The sequence below is a fragment of the Pocillopora damicornis genome, chromosome 7 (genome assembly GCF_964200805.1).
Source record: "Pocillopora damicornis chromosome 7, jaPocDami1.2, whole genome shotgun sequence".
Classification (NCBI taxonomy): domain Eukaryota; kingdom Metazoa; phylum Cnidaria; class Anthozoa; order Scleractinia; family Pocilloporidae; genus Pocillopora; species Pocillopora damicornis.
The window spans coordinates 19,189,403-19,206,940 of NC_142676.1; the positions used below are offsets into that span (position 1 = coordinate 19,189,403).

The 17,538-nt window shown below is 37.3% G+C and overlaps 4 protein-coding genes and 1 long non-coding RNA gene across 5 annotated transcripts; 2 read left to right on the forward strand and 3 right to left on the reverse strand.

Annotated features, from left to right (window-relative positions):
* Positions 1–72: 72 nt before the first annotated feature.
* Positions 73–5,475, forward strand: LOC113671012 (uncharacterized). Its single transcript, XM_027187219.2, has 8 exons — positions 73–383; positions 1,062–1,257; positions 1,726–1,851; positions 2,451–2,541; positions 3,081–3,376; positions 3,917–4,002; positions 4,405–4,476; positions 5,113–5,475. The coding sequence occupies exons 2-8, from the start codon at positions 1,068–1,070 to the stop codon at positions 5,311–5,313; spliced, it is 1,062 nt and encodes a 353-aa protein (XP_027043020.2). The 5' UTR covers positions 73–383; positions 1,062–1,067; the 3' UTR covers positions 5,314–5,475.
* LOC113671008 (splicing regulator SDE2) lies at positions 5,352–10,538 on the reverse strand. Its single transcript, XM_027187216.2, has 6 exons — positions 10,367–10,538; positions 9,927–10,162; positions 8,774–8,943; positions 8,061–8,184; positions 7,220–7,610; positions 5,352–6,513 (listed from the first exon to the last, which is right to left on the reverse strand). Exons 1-6 carry the CDS (start codon positions 10,475–10,477, stop codon positions 6,292–6,294), a joined length of 1,254 nt encoding a protein of 417 aa, XP_027043017.2. The 5' UTR covers positions 10,478–10,538; the 3' UTR covers positions 5,352–6,291.
* A 500-nt stretch (positions 10,539–11,038) lies between these two features.
* On the reverse strand, positions 11,039–13,276 carry LOC113671009 (uncharacterized). Its single transcript, XM_027187217.2, has one exon. The coding sequence runs from the start codon at positions 13,066–13,068 to the stop codon at positions 12,505–12,507; it is 564 nt and encodes a 187-aa protein (XP_027043018.2). The 5' UTR covers positions 13,069–13,276; the 3' UTR covers positions 11,039–12,504.
* Positions 13,277–15,189: 1,913 nt separating this feature from the next.
* Positions 15,190–16,678, reverse strand: LOC113670962 (uncharacterized). Its single transcript, XM_027187176.2, has one exon. The coding sequence runs from the start codon at positions 16,269–16,271 to the stop codon at positions 15,648–15,650; it is 624 nt and encodes a 207-aa protein (XP_027042977.2). The 5' UTR covers positions 16,272–16,678; the 3' UTR covers positions 15,190–15,647.
* Positions 16,150–16,718, forward strand: LOC149043038 (uncharacterized). The gene is made up of 2 exons (XR_016188267.1): positions 16,150–16,349; positions 16,540–16,718. It is a non-coding gene; the product is annotated as an uncharacterized LOC149043038 (long non-coding RNA).
* Positions 16,719–17,538: the final 820 nt, after the last annotated feature.

Here is a 17,538-nt window from a genome sequence, read left to right on the forward strand (position 1 = left end):
GCCAATCAAATTATTTATAGTAAGACGAAAGCTATTGCCGAACGATTTCGGCTAAAATCGGAGTTTTCTTCCAGTCCTCCCGCGGTTACGCTGACGCGGCCCTGAGGCGATTGCTGAAGAATTTACCAGGTTTCTTTTTTGGATAGATTTGGCAGGGTTGATAGCCGAAGAGGGTATTTCATGGGCCAGTTGTACGACCCTGTTTAATAATGGATAGTTTTACTTTCCTGATAAACGCAGACAAGTATCTGAAGGTGCTAAAATGATTAAATATATAGATAGACAAGCTGAAGACTTTTCCTCGAGGCATATTTGCGTGTGAAAGCGCCGCTGCGTTGTTACTTAAGAAATCCTTCATATAGTCAATCAAGGTCCTTCTATCGGTGAGTATGACCTGAGGTATTTCATGCTAGAGCTGACAGTTGACAAAATTCACTCAACAGTAGCTCATCCCATTCAATAGAAATGTACTGGGGGGGGGGGGGGAGGGGGGAGGCGCAAGGCTGGTGACATCAAGAATTACTAGTTCTTATTTTAATAAAAATTCAGGCAGATCTTACTTTTCGCACTTCCTATGTCTGTGGGCAAGGGGGAATTGCTCTGATGCACCCTTTAAGTCATCTTGCTTAAGTGTCTATGACCTGCGGCCTAACAATCCTTTTCGGGAGCACTCTCCTCTGGATATACCAAATCAACAATGTAGTAATATTCCCTCCAAGGAAGGAGAGGCATTACTTCTGACATGAAGTTTGAACTCCTTTGGTTGTAATTAAGCACTGGATTTATTTCGAATGTACCCTTGCTTGTAATGCCTAGGGTTGAGGGGAATTGCCAGGAAACCAGCCCTATCTATTACATAACAATGGTGATATGAAAGTTTGTTTTATTAATAATATTGTTGACTGCAGTCTCACTTCCATTTTGAGACTTGATGGTGAAAATGAATTATCCATGAATTGAGATTTTATTGGCCTTGATAATTATAATTTCATCACCATTATCATTTTCATAATCATCACTGTCCTAATATTTAACTGTTGTTCTAATGGTGACCTCCTTAGAACGAAATGCTACATCGGCATCCCAGAAGCATGAAATCAGATACCTGTACTAAGAAAAAAACCATTGCAACATACTCAAAGAATCATCCAATCCAATTGCCTAAGAAGGAGCACTTTCTTACACCTGATACCCCTGAAATAGACTGGTTACCATCCTGCAAGGAGATGAGCTCAAAAGAAGACATGAGCAAGAAAGGTACAATTCTATTTGTTAGTGATATATATAATCATTTGTGCAGGCTGGCTCAGTTCAGCTTCAAGCTGGGCCCCATAATTTTCTTAATCAGCTAAGAGGTAACAAGAAATCAGAATAGGCAAACATATATATCAGCTCTAGTAGAGAAATTTTTAGCTGAGTATCAAAAGTAATCTGGGATTGGTCTGGTTTTGCTTTTCTTTACTCTATGATTGGTCCAGAAAACTCATGAAACTTAATTAATTAACTAGATACAAAACTAAACCCAATTGTGTCTGAAATTTCAACCATAAAGAAAAACAAGCATTGTTTGAACAGATAGTGTGAATCCTCTTGTTGACATAAATATGCACCAATGAGCTTGGTAACATAAAATACTGACAAATATTATGTACATCAGTATAAAAGGGTACTGGATACATGCTGCAGCAAAACATCAGCCATTTTAAATTTGTTTTTATTTCAAAGGTTCCAAAACACTCACCCGACCTGCAACCAGACGAGGGTCTACTCTGGCACTCCGAAATATAAGTAACATACCATTTGAAAAAAATTTAAGCCAAACACCATGTGAACCACAATCAAGACAATCCAGTAAGAAAATCTTAATAGATTGTACTCTCTTAACCCTTTAAATCCAAGAAGTGAGTTATGTGTTACTTCTCCTTATAATCTCTACATCTTTAAGTCAGCCAATAGACAACGAGAATACTCAAACTTATCTGGAAGAAGTTGTTATTTTGACCTAATAACAAATTCTCTTAACTAATTTACAGGGGAATCTGTAGCAGCTTGAGGGGAGAATTAATGATCAGATCTTGGGAGTTCGTGGGAGTTGAATTTGCTTTTTTCTTGAAAAATTTCAAGAACAGAAAAGATTTGTCTACCTTGCTTCCCTCCTTGCTAAGGTTCAGTCAAAAATAACATCATCACTCTCCAAATTTTAGCTAGTATAGAACAACTAAACAAGATAATACAATCTTTTAAGTGAAGACAGCTCTTTACTTGTGAGATGGCTGTCTAGATTAATCTCAACTGCCTAAAATTTTTCATGGCTTCATCACCCATTACAGTTGATAAGCTCTTCTCAACCTTTAACTACAAAGCAGGGCAACTTATGAAGAGGAAGTTAAGAATTGAAATATTACTGGTAATTTACAATGTACTGAAAAATGTTCTATGTACCCTTTCAGACAGAAGACTGTTCCTTAGGGGCTTTTCAGCTGCCAAAGTAAGCTACATGGGTAATAAAGACTGCAAGATATACAAAGCAGAATTAGAGAGGTATGCACCAACTGTATAGAGAGTCAAATGAGCCATGATATAAAGTCACTTTCCATTGGTGATTGCATGCAATGTTACAACTGTTATACTGGAAGTCTTTTGCTGCACTTGCATTCCAACATCTATGACCTCATGACCTGTGTCTGATGGTGATACAACTAATTTAGATGAGAAATAATGAGACTAATATAAACAACTAATTTAGATGAGAAATAATGAGACAAATATAATCTATTCTTAGCAGTGTTATAACTTTGAAATTCCTATGATGCTGTAAGTGTAGTCAGGCTATTATAATTTTGTAGTGTAAAATGTGTGGTGGAAACAGTGTATGTAGTCCATTTAAATGCAACTTAGCACATATTTATGTATTGTTGGTAATAATACCACTGACAATGCTTACAAGTAAAAACTGAATGTTTGTTAAAATGTTTTAATTGATACATATACCTTTTTCAAATGTTTTCATTTTCCATGAATTGATTGTTCCCATTACTAACAGTTATTTGTTTCATTTGACTGCGTACTTTTTATTACAGACCCAAGGATGTCAAGAAAACGAAGAAATCAAAGGTTTTAGCCTCCACAACTACATATTCTTCAAGGTCAATGTCTTGTTGTACAGCTTGTGGGGGTCTTTCTTGTAGAAGTGGGCATTCTGTTGGTGCCAAACAAGCAACTCTCAAGTCCATGACAATATGCCACTCTTTAGATGACTTGGACTTGAGTTTTGCAGAGTCAGAAGTGTTGCAACCTCAAAATTCAACCCTCAGAGAAGATGCCTTAAGTTTAGAACTGAAAGACATTTTCCCTCAAGACCTTTCAGCCATATTGGGTAAGCTTTTCAAAATGTATTTGTTTGTTTACTCAGACATTGAAGATTGTTCCAGCTGCTGCATTCACCAGAGGTGTCCTAGAGATAAATTTTTTTTTTCTTGACTAAATTTATTTCTGTAGGATCGCCAAAGACTGTTTGTGGTTATGGTTTTTAAGGAACTCTCTTTCCTTAGAAGAAAGTCTTGACTTCTCAGTTTTAAAGCCTTTTAGCTATTAATTGCAGCATACAGACACAACGGGTTTCCTTGTAAGCTTTGTAGTAGATGGGAGTTGTTAATAACTTAAAACTTGATAGAAGTGTTGTTAGAATTTGCAGTAAATCTCTATGGTCACATATCAGTAGGGTCTTAGGCTTGAGAAAGAAGTATTCAGCAAAAACCAACAGAGTATCTTGCAAAGTTTTCTGGTGGCTGGCCCTTATAAATAGCAATAGTACACAAGTTCTGAACTGTGGTTGTTACAGTATTTAATATTTAGTTAGTGCCAAGATTTATGGTGCTACAAATGGAATTCATTGAAGTGATCTTTCAATTTTCAGAGGAGCCCGTGGACAACAAACAGATTGAATCTCCTAAAAGGGCTAAGACAGACAAAGAAAACTGCAAGCAGAAAAACAAGCAAAAGGTAGAACACCTCCTCTCTCAGTTCTCTACTCTAAAAGGGCATCTACCCATGCTCTTTCCTTAAAGTCCATTTTATCTCTTAATACCCCTTTAGATGATTGGGTATTATTTGTGATAGTGAAACATTAGTGACCTCTTTCTCCTTCCTGAGGTCCCTCACACTTTGCACTCATCACTAGTCACTCACATTTTTCTCTCATTTCTCAGATTACCAGTTAAACTGAGGAGGTACTTGGGTTTCTTGTTCTTTATGCAATTTAAGCTTGTTAATTTCATGTACACCAGCAAGAAGTGAATGTTTGTTTGTCTGTTTGTTTGTTCATTTTGTTTTTTATTTTTAATTTAATCAATTACAAAAGAAAAAACAAATATATCAGTATTAACCATGTTTTTTTACTTTCAGACTGTAAATTCAGAACTCTGTACACATGAAGCAAGTGACCCCAACTTAACCCCACAGATTGGCTCCAAAACAGTGGGTATCTAGAGCACTCACAATTTGTGCTAGAGCACACCTTGGGTCTTGTTTTCTTTGATCTTCATAACCTTGTTCATAATGCTAGGTTATATATTAGTATAAATCTGCTAGCATCCTCTTACAAATACTATAATCTGATTAGCTGGGCTACTAGCTTGTGCTCTGTGATAGGTAATGGGTCAAATGAGGAGCCTGTCACATTGTGGTTGTAAAAACATAAGTCTCTCTTGTAGTTCTATTTGGATAACTTTTAGATTTACACTATAACAGTCAGGTTAATATTTGCTCTCTGTTTCAGGGCATGATAGATGATTCTGGCTTTGACCTCGTCTACTGTTACTCAATAGAAATCTTGAACTAATACTCTAATTAAGAGCCCTTCCACTCCCAGATCTCAATAACAATTCTCCTTACTGTCTGCCAAACAATTCTTTTGATGTTAGTTCAGAGAATTTGGTGTTGGATTAACTAATATTTTTCTTTATTCTCATTACTTGTCTGCTTGATATTGTATTGATATTTTAAGGTACAATTCTGTCTTGGTCTTATGTGGAAGTTGAAGGGTTAACATCTCCTTGGTGTGCCTAAAGGCCTTTTGAATGAATATTGTATTCTTTCTATTTTCTTACAAAGGACTGTACAACTGATGTTAAATTGACTAAACCCAAACAGAAGCGGAAACTGGCGTATTCCATAAACACAGAAAAACCACCAGACTGCATTCTTCTAGATGTGATGGTAAACAAAAAGAAACCTGTGAAAGTCCTTTTTAAGCAAGAAAACAATTGGTTACACATCAATTCTTCAAGTTTTCCAGTTGATACTTTGTTGTAGTGTGGTCTCCACAATAGACATGACAGACAAAAAAGTTGCAAATTGCTCAAAATTTATACATTTAATACATTTTTATACATAATCAAGAGTCAAATGAGCTTATGAGAGTGATCTTGAACTTGAGATATTTCCCAAATAAAAGTGAATTGAAATGAAAAAAAATAATTGTAGATTCTTAATTTTTGTGCAGCATCAGAAAAATTCTATCACCCTTCAACTCCCAAGATCAAATTAGTAACTTTCCATTCTAACTGTCATCCAATCCCTTGCTTAAAAGACCTAGGAATTTCATAATAGAATGAGACATTGCCCTCTACCCAATAACCTTATTTGTTCTTATTCCCGGTCTGAAGGATTAGTGTTATGAAAATCCAAGGGGAAGTTACATATTAATCATGTCAAGGAGTTAAAGAATAAAATGGAATCTTGCAAATAGTGACTTCTCAAGAGTGCTTACCCCCAGAAAGTTGCTACCGTGAGAATAGCCTTTCTTTTGTTAGGAAATGAAGGAAATATTAGCTGTATCTCTGACTACCCTTTAGCTCAAAGCTAAGAAGCAGATGCTAAAGCAGCTATGGTAACAGTACCTGCCCTGTAACCTTTCATTCTCCATGACATTGTGTTTGTTTTGTCATGTTTATTTGGCATTTTACATGCCCCCTTAAATGGTTTGTTTAAGGCACTTAAAAGTGACAGCATCATTAATTTTTTCATGTAATAGCAATGAAAATACAATGTAAAATTCAAGTAACAAACGCATAATATTAGAAGAAAACACTGAAGTATTGTAAACGTTAAATACATTTCGAAATCAATTAGTTCTGTTGTAAAACATAAAGTAACTTCTTCATGGCTGTTAAACCTTTTAAACCCTTTATACAATTGCCTTGCAACTGCAAGATAAACAAAATACCATGCTAAGAACTTGACAGGATTATAACTAAGAACAGAATTCCAGGCGCAGTTCTCTTTTACATGTTACTTTTTCCCATTAGACTTTTTGCCACATGTTGACCTGGCAAAAAAAGAGGGATCCAGTTGATCCATGGGGACTTCTTTTGTAGCAAACAGCCTTTGAGCCCTCTGCTGTAATGTCCCTCCACACTTGAGCCCCCTTGACATTAGTTCCTCCTTCAGATGTTCCAATCCTAGGGATTCAAGCTCCTCTGCTGATGAGTAGCTATCAAGGCAAAACTTAACCTAGAAAGAAAAAACAAAATATGAAACTTACTTCAATTACTTAACCCTTCAATCCCTTGGAATAACTAGCAGCTAATTTCTCCTTACATTATCACCTCTGAATCTAGCATTAATGTCATGAGAATAAAGGAAATGATCACCAACTCTAGAAACTCTTGATTGTTAGACAAATTCTCCTTGTCAGCACCTTAGTAAATGTATAGAGAACAGAGTGGAAAATATGAATATTGATGTTAGGGTGTAGAGGGTTAATGTATGAGCAATTTTTTATGAAGGAGGGAGGGGAGGGGGTGTTCAAATTGGGAAATCTCGAGTGGCAAGATGGACTTCAGTAACCAACCAGAAGAGAGGGTTTGCTTCTTCTGCCCTCCTAGCATAGCTGAGCTTGTAATAATAAAATCAATTGGTGAGTTTAGTGTAATAAATAAATCAGCATAAATATCAGGGTGATTCAAATATACACTACTCAGAAGAGTAACTTTGAACAGGATGCCAATCACAAATTAATAACTTAAATTTTATACCACAATTATTTAGTGAACAGCCTGCTTTGAGTGAACACCACTCTAAGGTAGCAGGCCCTGAGCTTTTATCCCTAATTTTCTGTAAAATAAACTCCCCTTATTAGAAACTGGTGTGAAAATTTGGATGTCATATTTAAGTACAGACAATTGGATAACCTTGATTTAATATTTAAAATCCCAACCTTTCTAATGGTCTCTTCTTCAGTAGCTTTATTGTCTTCTTCTCCTCTGGTAACTGTTTCTGTCATTCCATCTTTTTCCTGAAAATCTTCTCTCTGATCTTTTGTATCAGCGACAGCTGCTCTAATATGCTCTGTCTTTGTGTCATCTTTCTGTGACTCAACATTTGTTTCTGATGGCTGTGCAGGTGGCTTTGCTATCTTGCAATCTGTGTCTACACAATGTCTGTTGTCTGAAGCCTCTTCAGGGACTGCAACCTCTGCTTGAGTGCTGCTATAAGACACACCAGTTGAAGAGCATGTGTGCTTGCTTGGATCTTCATTACTGTTGTTTCTGGCAGGAGCCATCCCCTCTTCATCATCACCACTGTCTGACAGGTCTTCCATTCCCAGCCTGAAAGCAAACTGAAATCATTTTTTGCCTAACAAAACCTTGATTCCCTTACTAAGAAATATATACCAGTAAACCTTGTGAAAAACTGTCAAAGAGTAGTTCTAAAAGGCAATTTTCTTCTTAAACCAAAAGAAACTTTTTTATTCAAATCACGAAACTTGAATATAATGTAGCATGTTCATGTTAAAAACTAGAAAAATTACTTTTGGAAACATATTTTCTGATTTTGGGGTAACAAAGCTCTTATACAGATAGATGACAGTGGTTTTTAGTAAATTTCAGGTCAACTGCATATTAAACAGTTCACAAAACATTGAGGCACTTGAGGAAGAGATCCAAAAAATAATAATAGACTTCTCTTTTTCTCTAAACTCCTTCATGTAATCATTTGGATTTCAATGGAAAGGACAAAAATTTAAACCTCAGAGAGTATAAGGAGGGACTGTTTACCACAATCTACTTTTTTTCCCTCCTCCTGAAATTGTAGGATCCCCTGGATGAACTCTTTTTCCAGCTGCCTTTTCTGAAGTGCTTGAAGCACCTGATGATCTTGAACTGCCAGCTGCTTTAAGCCCTGAAACAAACAAACAAAAATCTATTTATTTTAGCAATTAAAATACATATCTCACAATCACTTCCCGCAAAATAGTGAAGCTAATTGAGGCCGGAGAGAAACAAACATCAAAATAAATTCTTTAATAACAAGTTTGACTGAACAGAGGAAATGAGCAGGACAGCATGCATATACTGAAACAATGAAAAACAGTTTGATAAGTAATAGATAAGCCAATTAGGTGTTACATATTACAACTGGAATAAAATTACATGTGAAAAAAAAAAACAACAACAAATGAAAGTAAAAAGATTGTAATTTTCTAAATTTATCAATTTAAGTATGGATGTCAAGATAGAATTCAAGAAAAATAGAGAAAGACATGAGTAATAAAAAAAAAACCAGAAAACATTCAGTTTAAAGTGGAAGGGAAGCTCTACAGGGAGTAGAAAAAAAGATGGAAGAAAATGGGAGGATGGACACAACTGGGACGGATCCAAAATAAAGAGAAATAGGTAAAAACAAATAGAAGTTTGGCTTTTTAAGTATAGGTACATCTTGAAACAGCATTTTCTTGATGGTTCCTGAAAATTTCAGGCAAGTACCTCACCTTGATGCAGTGCAGCTTCTATTCTCTCTGAATTTTGCTGAATATTCTGTGTGTATGTCTTATCATCAAACATGTGTTTTGGCATTGATCTTCTTCTTGCCAACCTCTCCTGTTTCTTCTGTTCCTTCTCTCGCTCTCTTTCAGCTTGTTTAGAAACCCATTCAGCAATCCTTGAAGATAACAAGAGATTAAAAGTTCATCAAAATTATGTGCAAAATATAGAGCTTTACAACCATGGACCTGGTTCATAAAGGTGACATTTTTGTGAAACACGGATGAAAAATTTATTAACCCTTTAACTCTCAGATCAAATTTGGAATTCCCCTTACTGTCAACCATGCAATACTTATTATGGTAGTTCAGAGAATTTAGTATTAGATCAACTCATTATCTCCAAATTGACATTTTTCTTTATTCTCAACACTTTACCTGGTTGATATTGTATAGATATTGTAAGGAGAAATTCTGTCTTGGTCACTCATGGGAATTAAAGGGTTAATTGAACTACACCCCACCACTTTCACTCCTAAGAGTGACCAATATAATTATTTTATCAAGTATAACAGTGATGAGAAGAAAGTCAAATATCAAAAGCTGGATACCAGTTGAATCAGCACCAACTTCTTAGAGAAAAATCAAAATCAAAATTCATCACAGACAATCCAGAGTATTGATACTTAGATATTAGAATCTTCTAGCACAGAGAGATCCCTTCTTCAAGACACTTAGTGGTAAATCTTCATGTCTCAGACTGAGGATCATAAAAACCATACCATATCACACAGTACACACCAGTTTAGTCAATATGACAGTGAACTTCTTCCACCTCCACTCACTGCTCCCTTCCCTTCTGCCTTTCTTGGCTTAACACAATGGGGTTTCCATAAAAGCAGGTTTCCAGCAGTCTATTGCTATCTATAAGAACTCTCACCACAGTCTTTTTAGCATATGAGCTGGTTATCGTGTTTGGCTTTCACCTTACCGTCTCTTTTCAGGCACAGAACACATTCAACCGTTGGCAGCCACTAATGGACAAAGTTATGGAAACTCGTGCTAAACACATACTAGAATTTTATAACTGAGTGAGTCGGTCATATAGGAGATAAAAGGATGGACATGATCAAGCTTTGTCTGTCAGAAAATTTCCACTTACTTTTTTTCGTCATTTATGTCTCTCATTCGTCTTCCACTCAGATCTCGGCATGCTTCTCTATTTGTGGTCTTCTCGATCTGTGCTCCGATGGCGCGTAACATGGAACCAAACCCTCCCTTTCCACCCGGTAGAAGCAGACTAGCATAGCACACGTCTCCATCTTGAAGTAGCAGTTCTCTGTCATCAGTGACAAGATGGCCATTATGGATCACAGACAAGTCTTGTTCTGGTATACCCTGACAGTAAATATCAGTATCTATTAAGGCCAATCTATATGTGATTTAAAAATCGCTTGACCAACCCATGTTCGATCCGTGGAAAAATTCGTTTTCGCAGTAGAACCTTACGTGGGTATGTTAATCGTTATTCTTAAACTTCCACCACGAACACGTTATGCTTTCATAAGATAAAGCTATCCCTGCCTTTGTATCAAAACTTACCCCACAAAGATCCGATGCGATCTTTTTCAGTTGTTTTCCATTTTCCACCACGTAGTCATCTACATTTAAACAGTGGAGCTTTCGATGATATGTATAGAAGAACACCGACATTTTGGATTTTTCCTTTGAGCTTGGATTTATGGGTAGTTTGGCACCTACCGCGCGGGATCTGAAACCGATGAAATGTTGCAGAGGGTAGGGTTGGACATGGAGAGATGGCAATAGGCCAGGTGATAGGCTCCTGGGTATGGAAATTTTTGTAGCAATAAACTCAAATGCCCACCATCTAGCAAAGGCCTATAACACTTGAAAGAGAGTCTTAATGACAAATTTGTAACTTTTACATCCAACACAGTGGTATTTCAATCTCACTAAACAATTTTGTGCAAGTGGTCAGCTTAATTCATGCTGAAACTGTTAGGTGGCTCTCCATACATCTGTTTACTATATGCACTTTGCTGACAGAAGCAATACATTAATTTTACATCATCCTTTACTATCATTCACCTGATGTTTGATGGTTACAATACTTTGTCAAGGTATTGTAACTATTGACATACATCAGTCAGAACTGTAGACAGAATATTCCTTAGACATTTATTTTGACTTGTAAGGGTACAAATTTCTGAAATTTATGAATATCATGTAAGTAAAAATGAAAGGCAGACAGAATTTTGGGCTCCTGAAAAAACTTTATTAGATATACTCCATCTTTTAATTTAATTCCAAGAAGTTATTTACATCTGACTTCAACTGACAGTCCTGCTCATTACAGAGAGCTCTCAAGTCTCATGCATTGAACATGAGACTCACACAAACCAATTCAAAGTTAGGCTTTCACACTGAAGTCATTATTTCTCATACAATCAGGGTTTCTGATTTAAACTGTTAATTTTGACATAGTAAACCACAGCTTTAATTAGTTAGTGCCGATAAAATTAATTATCCCTCTCAGGAGCCCATTACTTAGAGGGTTCCTTTCCCTCTGAACATAGTTTACTCCTTTTCCTCTCGTGTTTGCTTTAGAACAATTACCCACAATAGAAATTCTCACAAATCTTTGGGGGAGGGGAGCATGCTCCCATACCCCCCCCCCCCCACTCCCAGTCAGGTAAGTGAGGCCTGAGGTGTCTCACCCCAGTAAATTAACTTAACAACTCTGATTACATCTCCAGAAAATACAGACTCTTCAGCAAGAGCATACTACCCTTATAACAACAAATTCTCTTTAATAGTTTACAAAGTAATATGTGGCAGGGAGAAGGGAGAATCAGAAGCTGAGAGTTTAAGGGTTTATCAGCCTGGCCATGAACCTTCGTCCTCCCCACAAATTTGAAAATTCTGTGAGATCAATACCTTTAGAAAAACGCCACAGGTCCAAAAACTTCCCTCTTAATTAAGGAGTTTCTCAAGTCATTTTGTAATTAAAGTTTAAAGGCTGCCAGATATCAACAGCCATTAAACCCTTTAACTCCCATGAGTGATCAAGACAGAATTTTTCCCTTCTATATCAATGCAATATCAACCAGATAAGTGATGAGAATAAAGACAAATATCAATTTGGGGGATAATTAGTTGACCCAATACTAAATTCCCTGAACTAACATTCTAAGAATTGTATGGTGGACTGTAAGGATAAATAACAAATTTGATCTGGGAGTTAAAAGGTTAAGTGGTTTAATTAGTTAAGTACATAGCAGATCAGACACACCCTAATTTGCTTTCTCTTGATAAAAGAGGGTGTTGGTAGGTTGTAAATCGCAGTTCAATTAATTAAATCGTCGATCGATTATCTCTAAAACAGCAGTTTCAGCTTACCTTAAAAAGATACGTGAGTCCATAAGCATATGTAAAAATATCGATCCCAAAACAGGTTATATAATATTAGTACAGGGAGTTAGGAATCTAATTGAGTGCAAGGCTGTATTTAAGGACGCAGACAGAACTTGTCGCAGAGTACGTTGCTCGTTAGAGTTGAAGTCTTTCTCGAGGCCTGACCAATCTATCTCACTCTAAAACTTGCGTAATTTTCAGCCTTGAATAAAACAATGATATAAAACTGCAAACAGAAGAACTAGTACTGGTTGTGAACAAATAGGAAGTCTCAACCACTCAACTGAACAACACCGCTGGTAGTTTTATGGGTTAGCTGGGGGTGGTTCTATGTAATCTGGTGCCATGCCTGCAGCTGAAGAAGGATGCGGTGTCTCTCGTTTCATATCCCTGTACATTTGAAAGTGCATGAAGAACTCCACAGCGAACAGAGCCAAGCAGACGAAACCGAAAAAGGTGGCTGCACCTGCGGTGCTTGGACTTGTAACACAAATATGTTTTGCACACGAAGCTGTCAGCGATGAGCCAATTAAGAAACCCAAAACAGCCAGCCCACAAAGAACTAGGAATAGGACAGGATGGCGGAAAAACCACAGTAGCTTTTCCCAAAAACCAATCAGATGGAGAATTATGTCGATGAGAGCGTTTACGAACGCAGTCCATGCGACGAAATCGAAGAAGGTAAGTTTTCCAACACAACCGCATCCATACCCGCTGCCATTAATGTAAATCCACGAACTAACTGATGAGCCACAGGCACCAGCCAAAAGCGTAAACAACAACTCTACGCATTTTAGCCTGCCTAACCATGTCTTGGTGATGAAGTCTGGCGAAAACTCAAAAAAACTATCCCCTTGTTGTTCCGCCATGTTACTCTTAACGGAAGTTGTTATGGGCAAGATCCTGCAACACAGGCAGCCCACACTTTGGGCATGACTTATTTCAGATTTTCATTATCATGATAATTCAACCATAAAGACAAGAATATAACAGCGAGTGAACAGGAGTGGGTTTTTTTCCAGTTAAGCTGAAATAAAAATTACAGACTTGAATGATCTTCACCCATCGATCAATAATGCTGTCACGCGATGTTTGTGATGTATAGTGCAACAGGGAAGTCTTACGCCTTCAGTCAACGTTCATAGGTGGTTTCACAATCTGGATTGCCCTAATATTCAACATTTCTTATAACCAAGCTCAACAATTGCAAGAAAAATTCCATCAGAAATAATATAAACCCCATCCACACCAGCAAAATAATTGTTCTGTTACACCGGGTTTAACTGAATGAAACTTGGAAACAGAAAATTGAAGAACTGAATTTTCTATAGGTTTCAAGAAATCACTAACTTGAAGTTTCAGTGTGCTAAATTTGAAGTCGACAAAGATCGGTTGAAGCAGTTTCTATAAAGAAAAGAATTTCAAACTCTCCCGTTAATAACAAAACATCTCTAAAACATGTTAAAGTTTTGTTGTGAATGGGGTATAAAACACTCAAAATTTAGAATACTGGGGGATTCCATGACCATTCCATTAGAGGGCTTAATCTGATCTTGATTACTACAAGCTTTTGTAGTTTTCTTTTTTTTTAAGGGGGTTCTGTGGTTGAGTTGTTAGTGTGCTAGGCTCTAGCAGTCCTCATTGTGTCTCTCTCTACTCAGGAGTATAAATAAATACTGGCACAGCAAAATACCAAAGCCTTTACCAGACTTGCAATAGATGGAGAGGAGTGTGTCACCAAAAATCAGCATGTTTTTGTCCAATGGGAGACTTATCTAGAGGTAGTCAAACTTCCTTAATATCACAATAGTAATTATATTGTAATAATAATTGTATGATTTTTTTTTTAAGAGATGTTGATGAAATGCCACAATTCCCTGTTGCAAGACCATGATTTCCTCATCATGAGCAGTAAAATTATTTTTTTACTGGTGATATTATCAGTGTTGTTATGGTAAAAGGTATGTCTACATGACAGTTTCACATTTCATGAAAGGGTTTTACTACATTTACAAATATCACCAAGATTTAGTTCAACTTTTTTAATAGAAAACATTACTTGTTATGAGAACTGGTTTTCTTAATTCTTCATTTCAGAGGTTGAAAAAGCTTTTCTGCAAGCTGAGTTTTCAAGCAGGAGATCTCTGCATTCAGTGTCCCCCCAAGTTACCAATTTCCTTAATTAAAATATGCAATCAATATATTAATAATACACAGATCATCGCATGTCCACTTCTGAACAGGAATTTACTTTCTCAGATTGATATCTCTCACTTGCTCTTTTTTTTCAGATGCAAGATATTATCAACACTCAATTGTTGAACATTCCAATCCTACATCCAGCCCACAGAGAAATTGGCCCTGAATAGTAAAGCATTTTTTCCCTCTTTATACCCTTTCCTTCTTAAGACCTCATAAGCAATTCTCTTTAATGCATGTCATACAAGTCTTATAATGTTAGTTCAGAGAATTTGTTATTGGATCAACTAATAATCCCCCTTGATATTTTTCTGTTGTTGTCATCACTTGACTGTCTGCTTGATATTGTAAGGAGAAATTCTGCCTTAGTCACTCATGGGAATTGGAAGGGTTAATCATCTTTTTCATTTGGGGAGTGGAACAAAGATGTATATTCCTAAGCAATTGCTTTGTAAACCTCACCTTACACCTATCTTTCTGCTTGTCTTCACAAGAAAACTTACCAGACTTTGCAGGATAATTTCAGAGCTCTGATTAAGGGCTAATGCTTGAAATGCCTGCAAAAAACTCTTTACAGTGACCAATTTACAATAACAACTCAGTTAAAAAAGACTGGTCTGTCTTTCAATACCTCCACTAATGCAGCACCACAGTTGCTTAGGAAAATTCCCCCCTTCTTCCCCAACTTAGGTTCTTGTTCAATTTCACCTGGAATTTTTGTGCTTAAGGATGTGCATCTTTAAATTGGTGAATAAAAATTCTTGTCAGAAAATTCCAGCACAATTTCAGAATTCCAATCAAAGTTTTGTAAGAGAGCAGATTTAATCACACTCTCTACATTTTATTTATTTGTCGTGAAAATTGGTATTACATGTAACACTACTATATATTGAATTTATACTCTTCATAACAGCACTGCACGAATGGATAGATCATTGATTGATTGTTTCCGAGACAGAAATTTTCCTCACCATAACAAGAAAAGAGAAATAGAAATAAAGCAATACAGGAAAAATCGATCACGCCAGCAGCTAAAGTAAGATCTAAAGGGAGCTCGAGGTTTACAAAAATGGCGAAGCTGTTCATAGATTGATGAAAATTGATGTCAAGTTGATGTTAGTTATGTAAGTCTATCTTGAGTCCTAAGATATGTCTTCTCCATTGCTCTTTCTTACTAAATGTCTAAGCTAAATGTCAAATGTGCATAATGATCTTAGCGGAAATGTCCACGTAAACAGCACTCGATCACTCAAATAACTCCAGGTGCCTCAGAGTAAGGTGGTGGTGGCTCTTCAAAATCTGGAGCTTTGCCTCCGCTTGAAGATTGATGCTGTGCTTCTTGCTGCATACTCCTGTACTTCTGAAAGTGTATGCAGCACTCCGCAGCGAACAAAGCCAAGCAGGCGAAACCGAAAAAAGCAGCTGCTCCCGCTGTGCCAGGATTGCTTACACAGGTTTGTGTTGCACAAGAAGCGGCGAGGGACGCTCCGATCAAAAAACCCAAAACAGCCAGTCCACACAAGATTAGGTACAAACCAGGATGGCGGAACCACCAAACAAGCCTTTCCCACAAACCAGCAAGATGTATAATCATGTCGATTAACGCGTTGACGAAAGCAGTCCATGCGATGAAGTTGGAGAAACTTACTTTACTACTACAGTTGCAACCTATCCACGATAAAACGCCTGCTCCACACGCACCAGCGAGAAGAGAAAATATCACCTCTGCACATTTTAGCCGGCCTAACCAAGTCTTGGTGATATAGTCTGGGGTAAACTGTATAAAACCGTCCCCTCTCTGATCCGCCATGTTGACATTCAAGAGACAGATAGTGAAGGTTTGACAGCGCATTCTCAATGCGATACAGGCCATATGTCACCCAAACCCACCCCCTATGACGACACAGGATGCAGGATTTCATCCAAGCGAGAAAAAGCCTCATCAGTCGAGGTGAGTTTAAGTTTTCTCCGACCTTAACTTAAAAGAAACTCACGACTTCTATGATTTTCCTCCACAATTCAACCTCCCTCTTAAAACACAAGCTGTCACGCGATGTTCCTACCGCCCTGTAGTGCAGGGGAGTGCGTGCCACATTTGGTTTTACCCACAGTTAACAATAAACTGAAATTTCACTTTCTAGATTACCGTTGATTTACATGGAGCAGAGGAATTCGATTTCAACTCATTTTCAATTAAATTCATCGCGCAATTGCGGCGCGACTTGATTTCGCCGGTTGACAATAATTCCATGCAACGCCTTTTGGAATCCTACCAACTGTGAAGCCACAACAGTGGTCGGCATGGAAACTCTACTATACGAAGTACGAATAAAGGGGTAAGTTTCTAAAGAAACTGTGGTGCTGCGTCGGTGGGAGAGTATAGCAGGTAATTTAGTGTTAACAACTGGGTTGAAAACGTAAATTAGCCACCGTAAAGGGTAAAAAAGCTGACGTTTCGAGCGTTAGCCCTTCGTCAGAGCGATTGGGACTTCGTCGCTCTGACGAAGGGCTAACGCTCGAAACGTCAGCTTTTTTACCCTTTACGGTGGCTAATTTACGTTTTCAACCCAGTTGTTAACACTAAATTACCTGCTATACGAAGTACGGTCGGGAAGTGATGCTTTCGGAAGGAAGCGTTAAGTTTTTGTCAGCGAAAAAAGCGACAAGGGCTGATACGAGGTGAACCTTTAACACTCTAAAATCAGTATGTTTACTCTACATACTATTTCCTGAGGGGCTGACAAGGAGAATTTGTTTCATAATCAAGAACTTCTTTGGTTTCTGATCATTTCATTTATTCTCATGACCTTGACATGTGATTCAAGGATGATATTGCAAGAGGAAATTAGATGCTAGTCACTCATGGGCATCAAAGCTTTGTACCTATTAAGACCTTATTTGAGTGACATTGAAATTTTAAGATCTCAAGTGATCACAGGAAGCTTGCATGTGAGACTGTGTGTAGTGTATGATTTACCTTGGTTAGGGATTTAATTAATTGAAAAATGCTTCATTACTTTCAATACATCAGTGCATACATAAACCTCTGGTTACTACACAGAATTTCATCTTAGAGCAAAGGCAATACACACTCTGATGGTACAGATAAAGCTACCAATTCTGCATCTTGTACTTGGCTG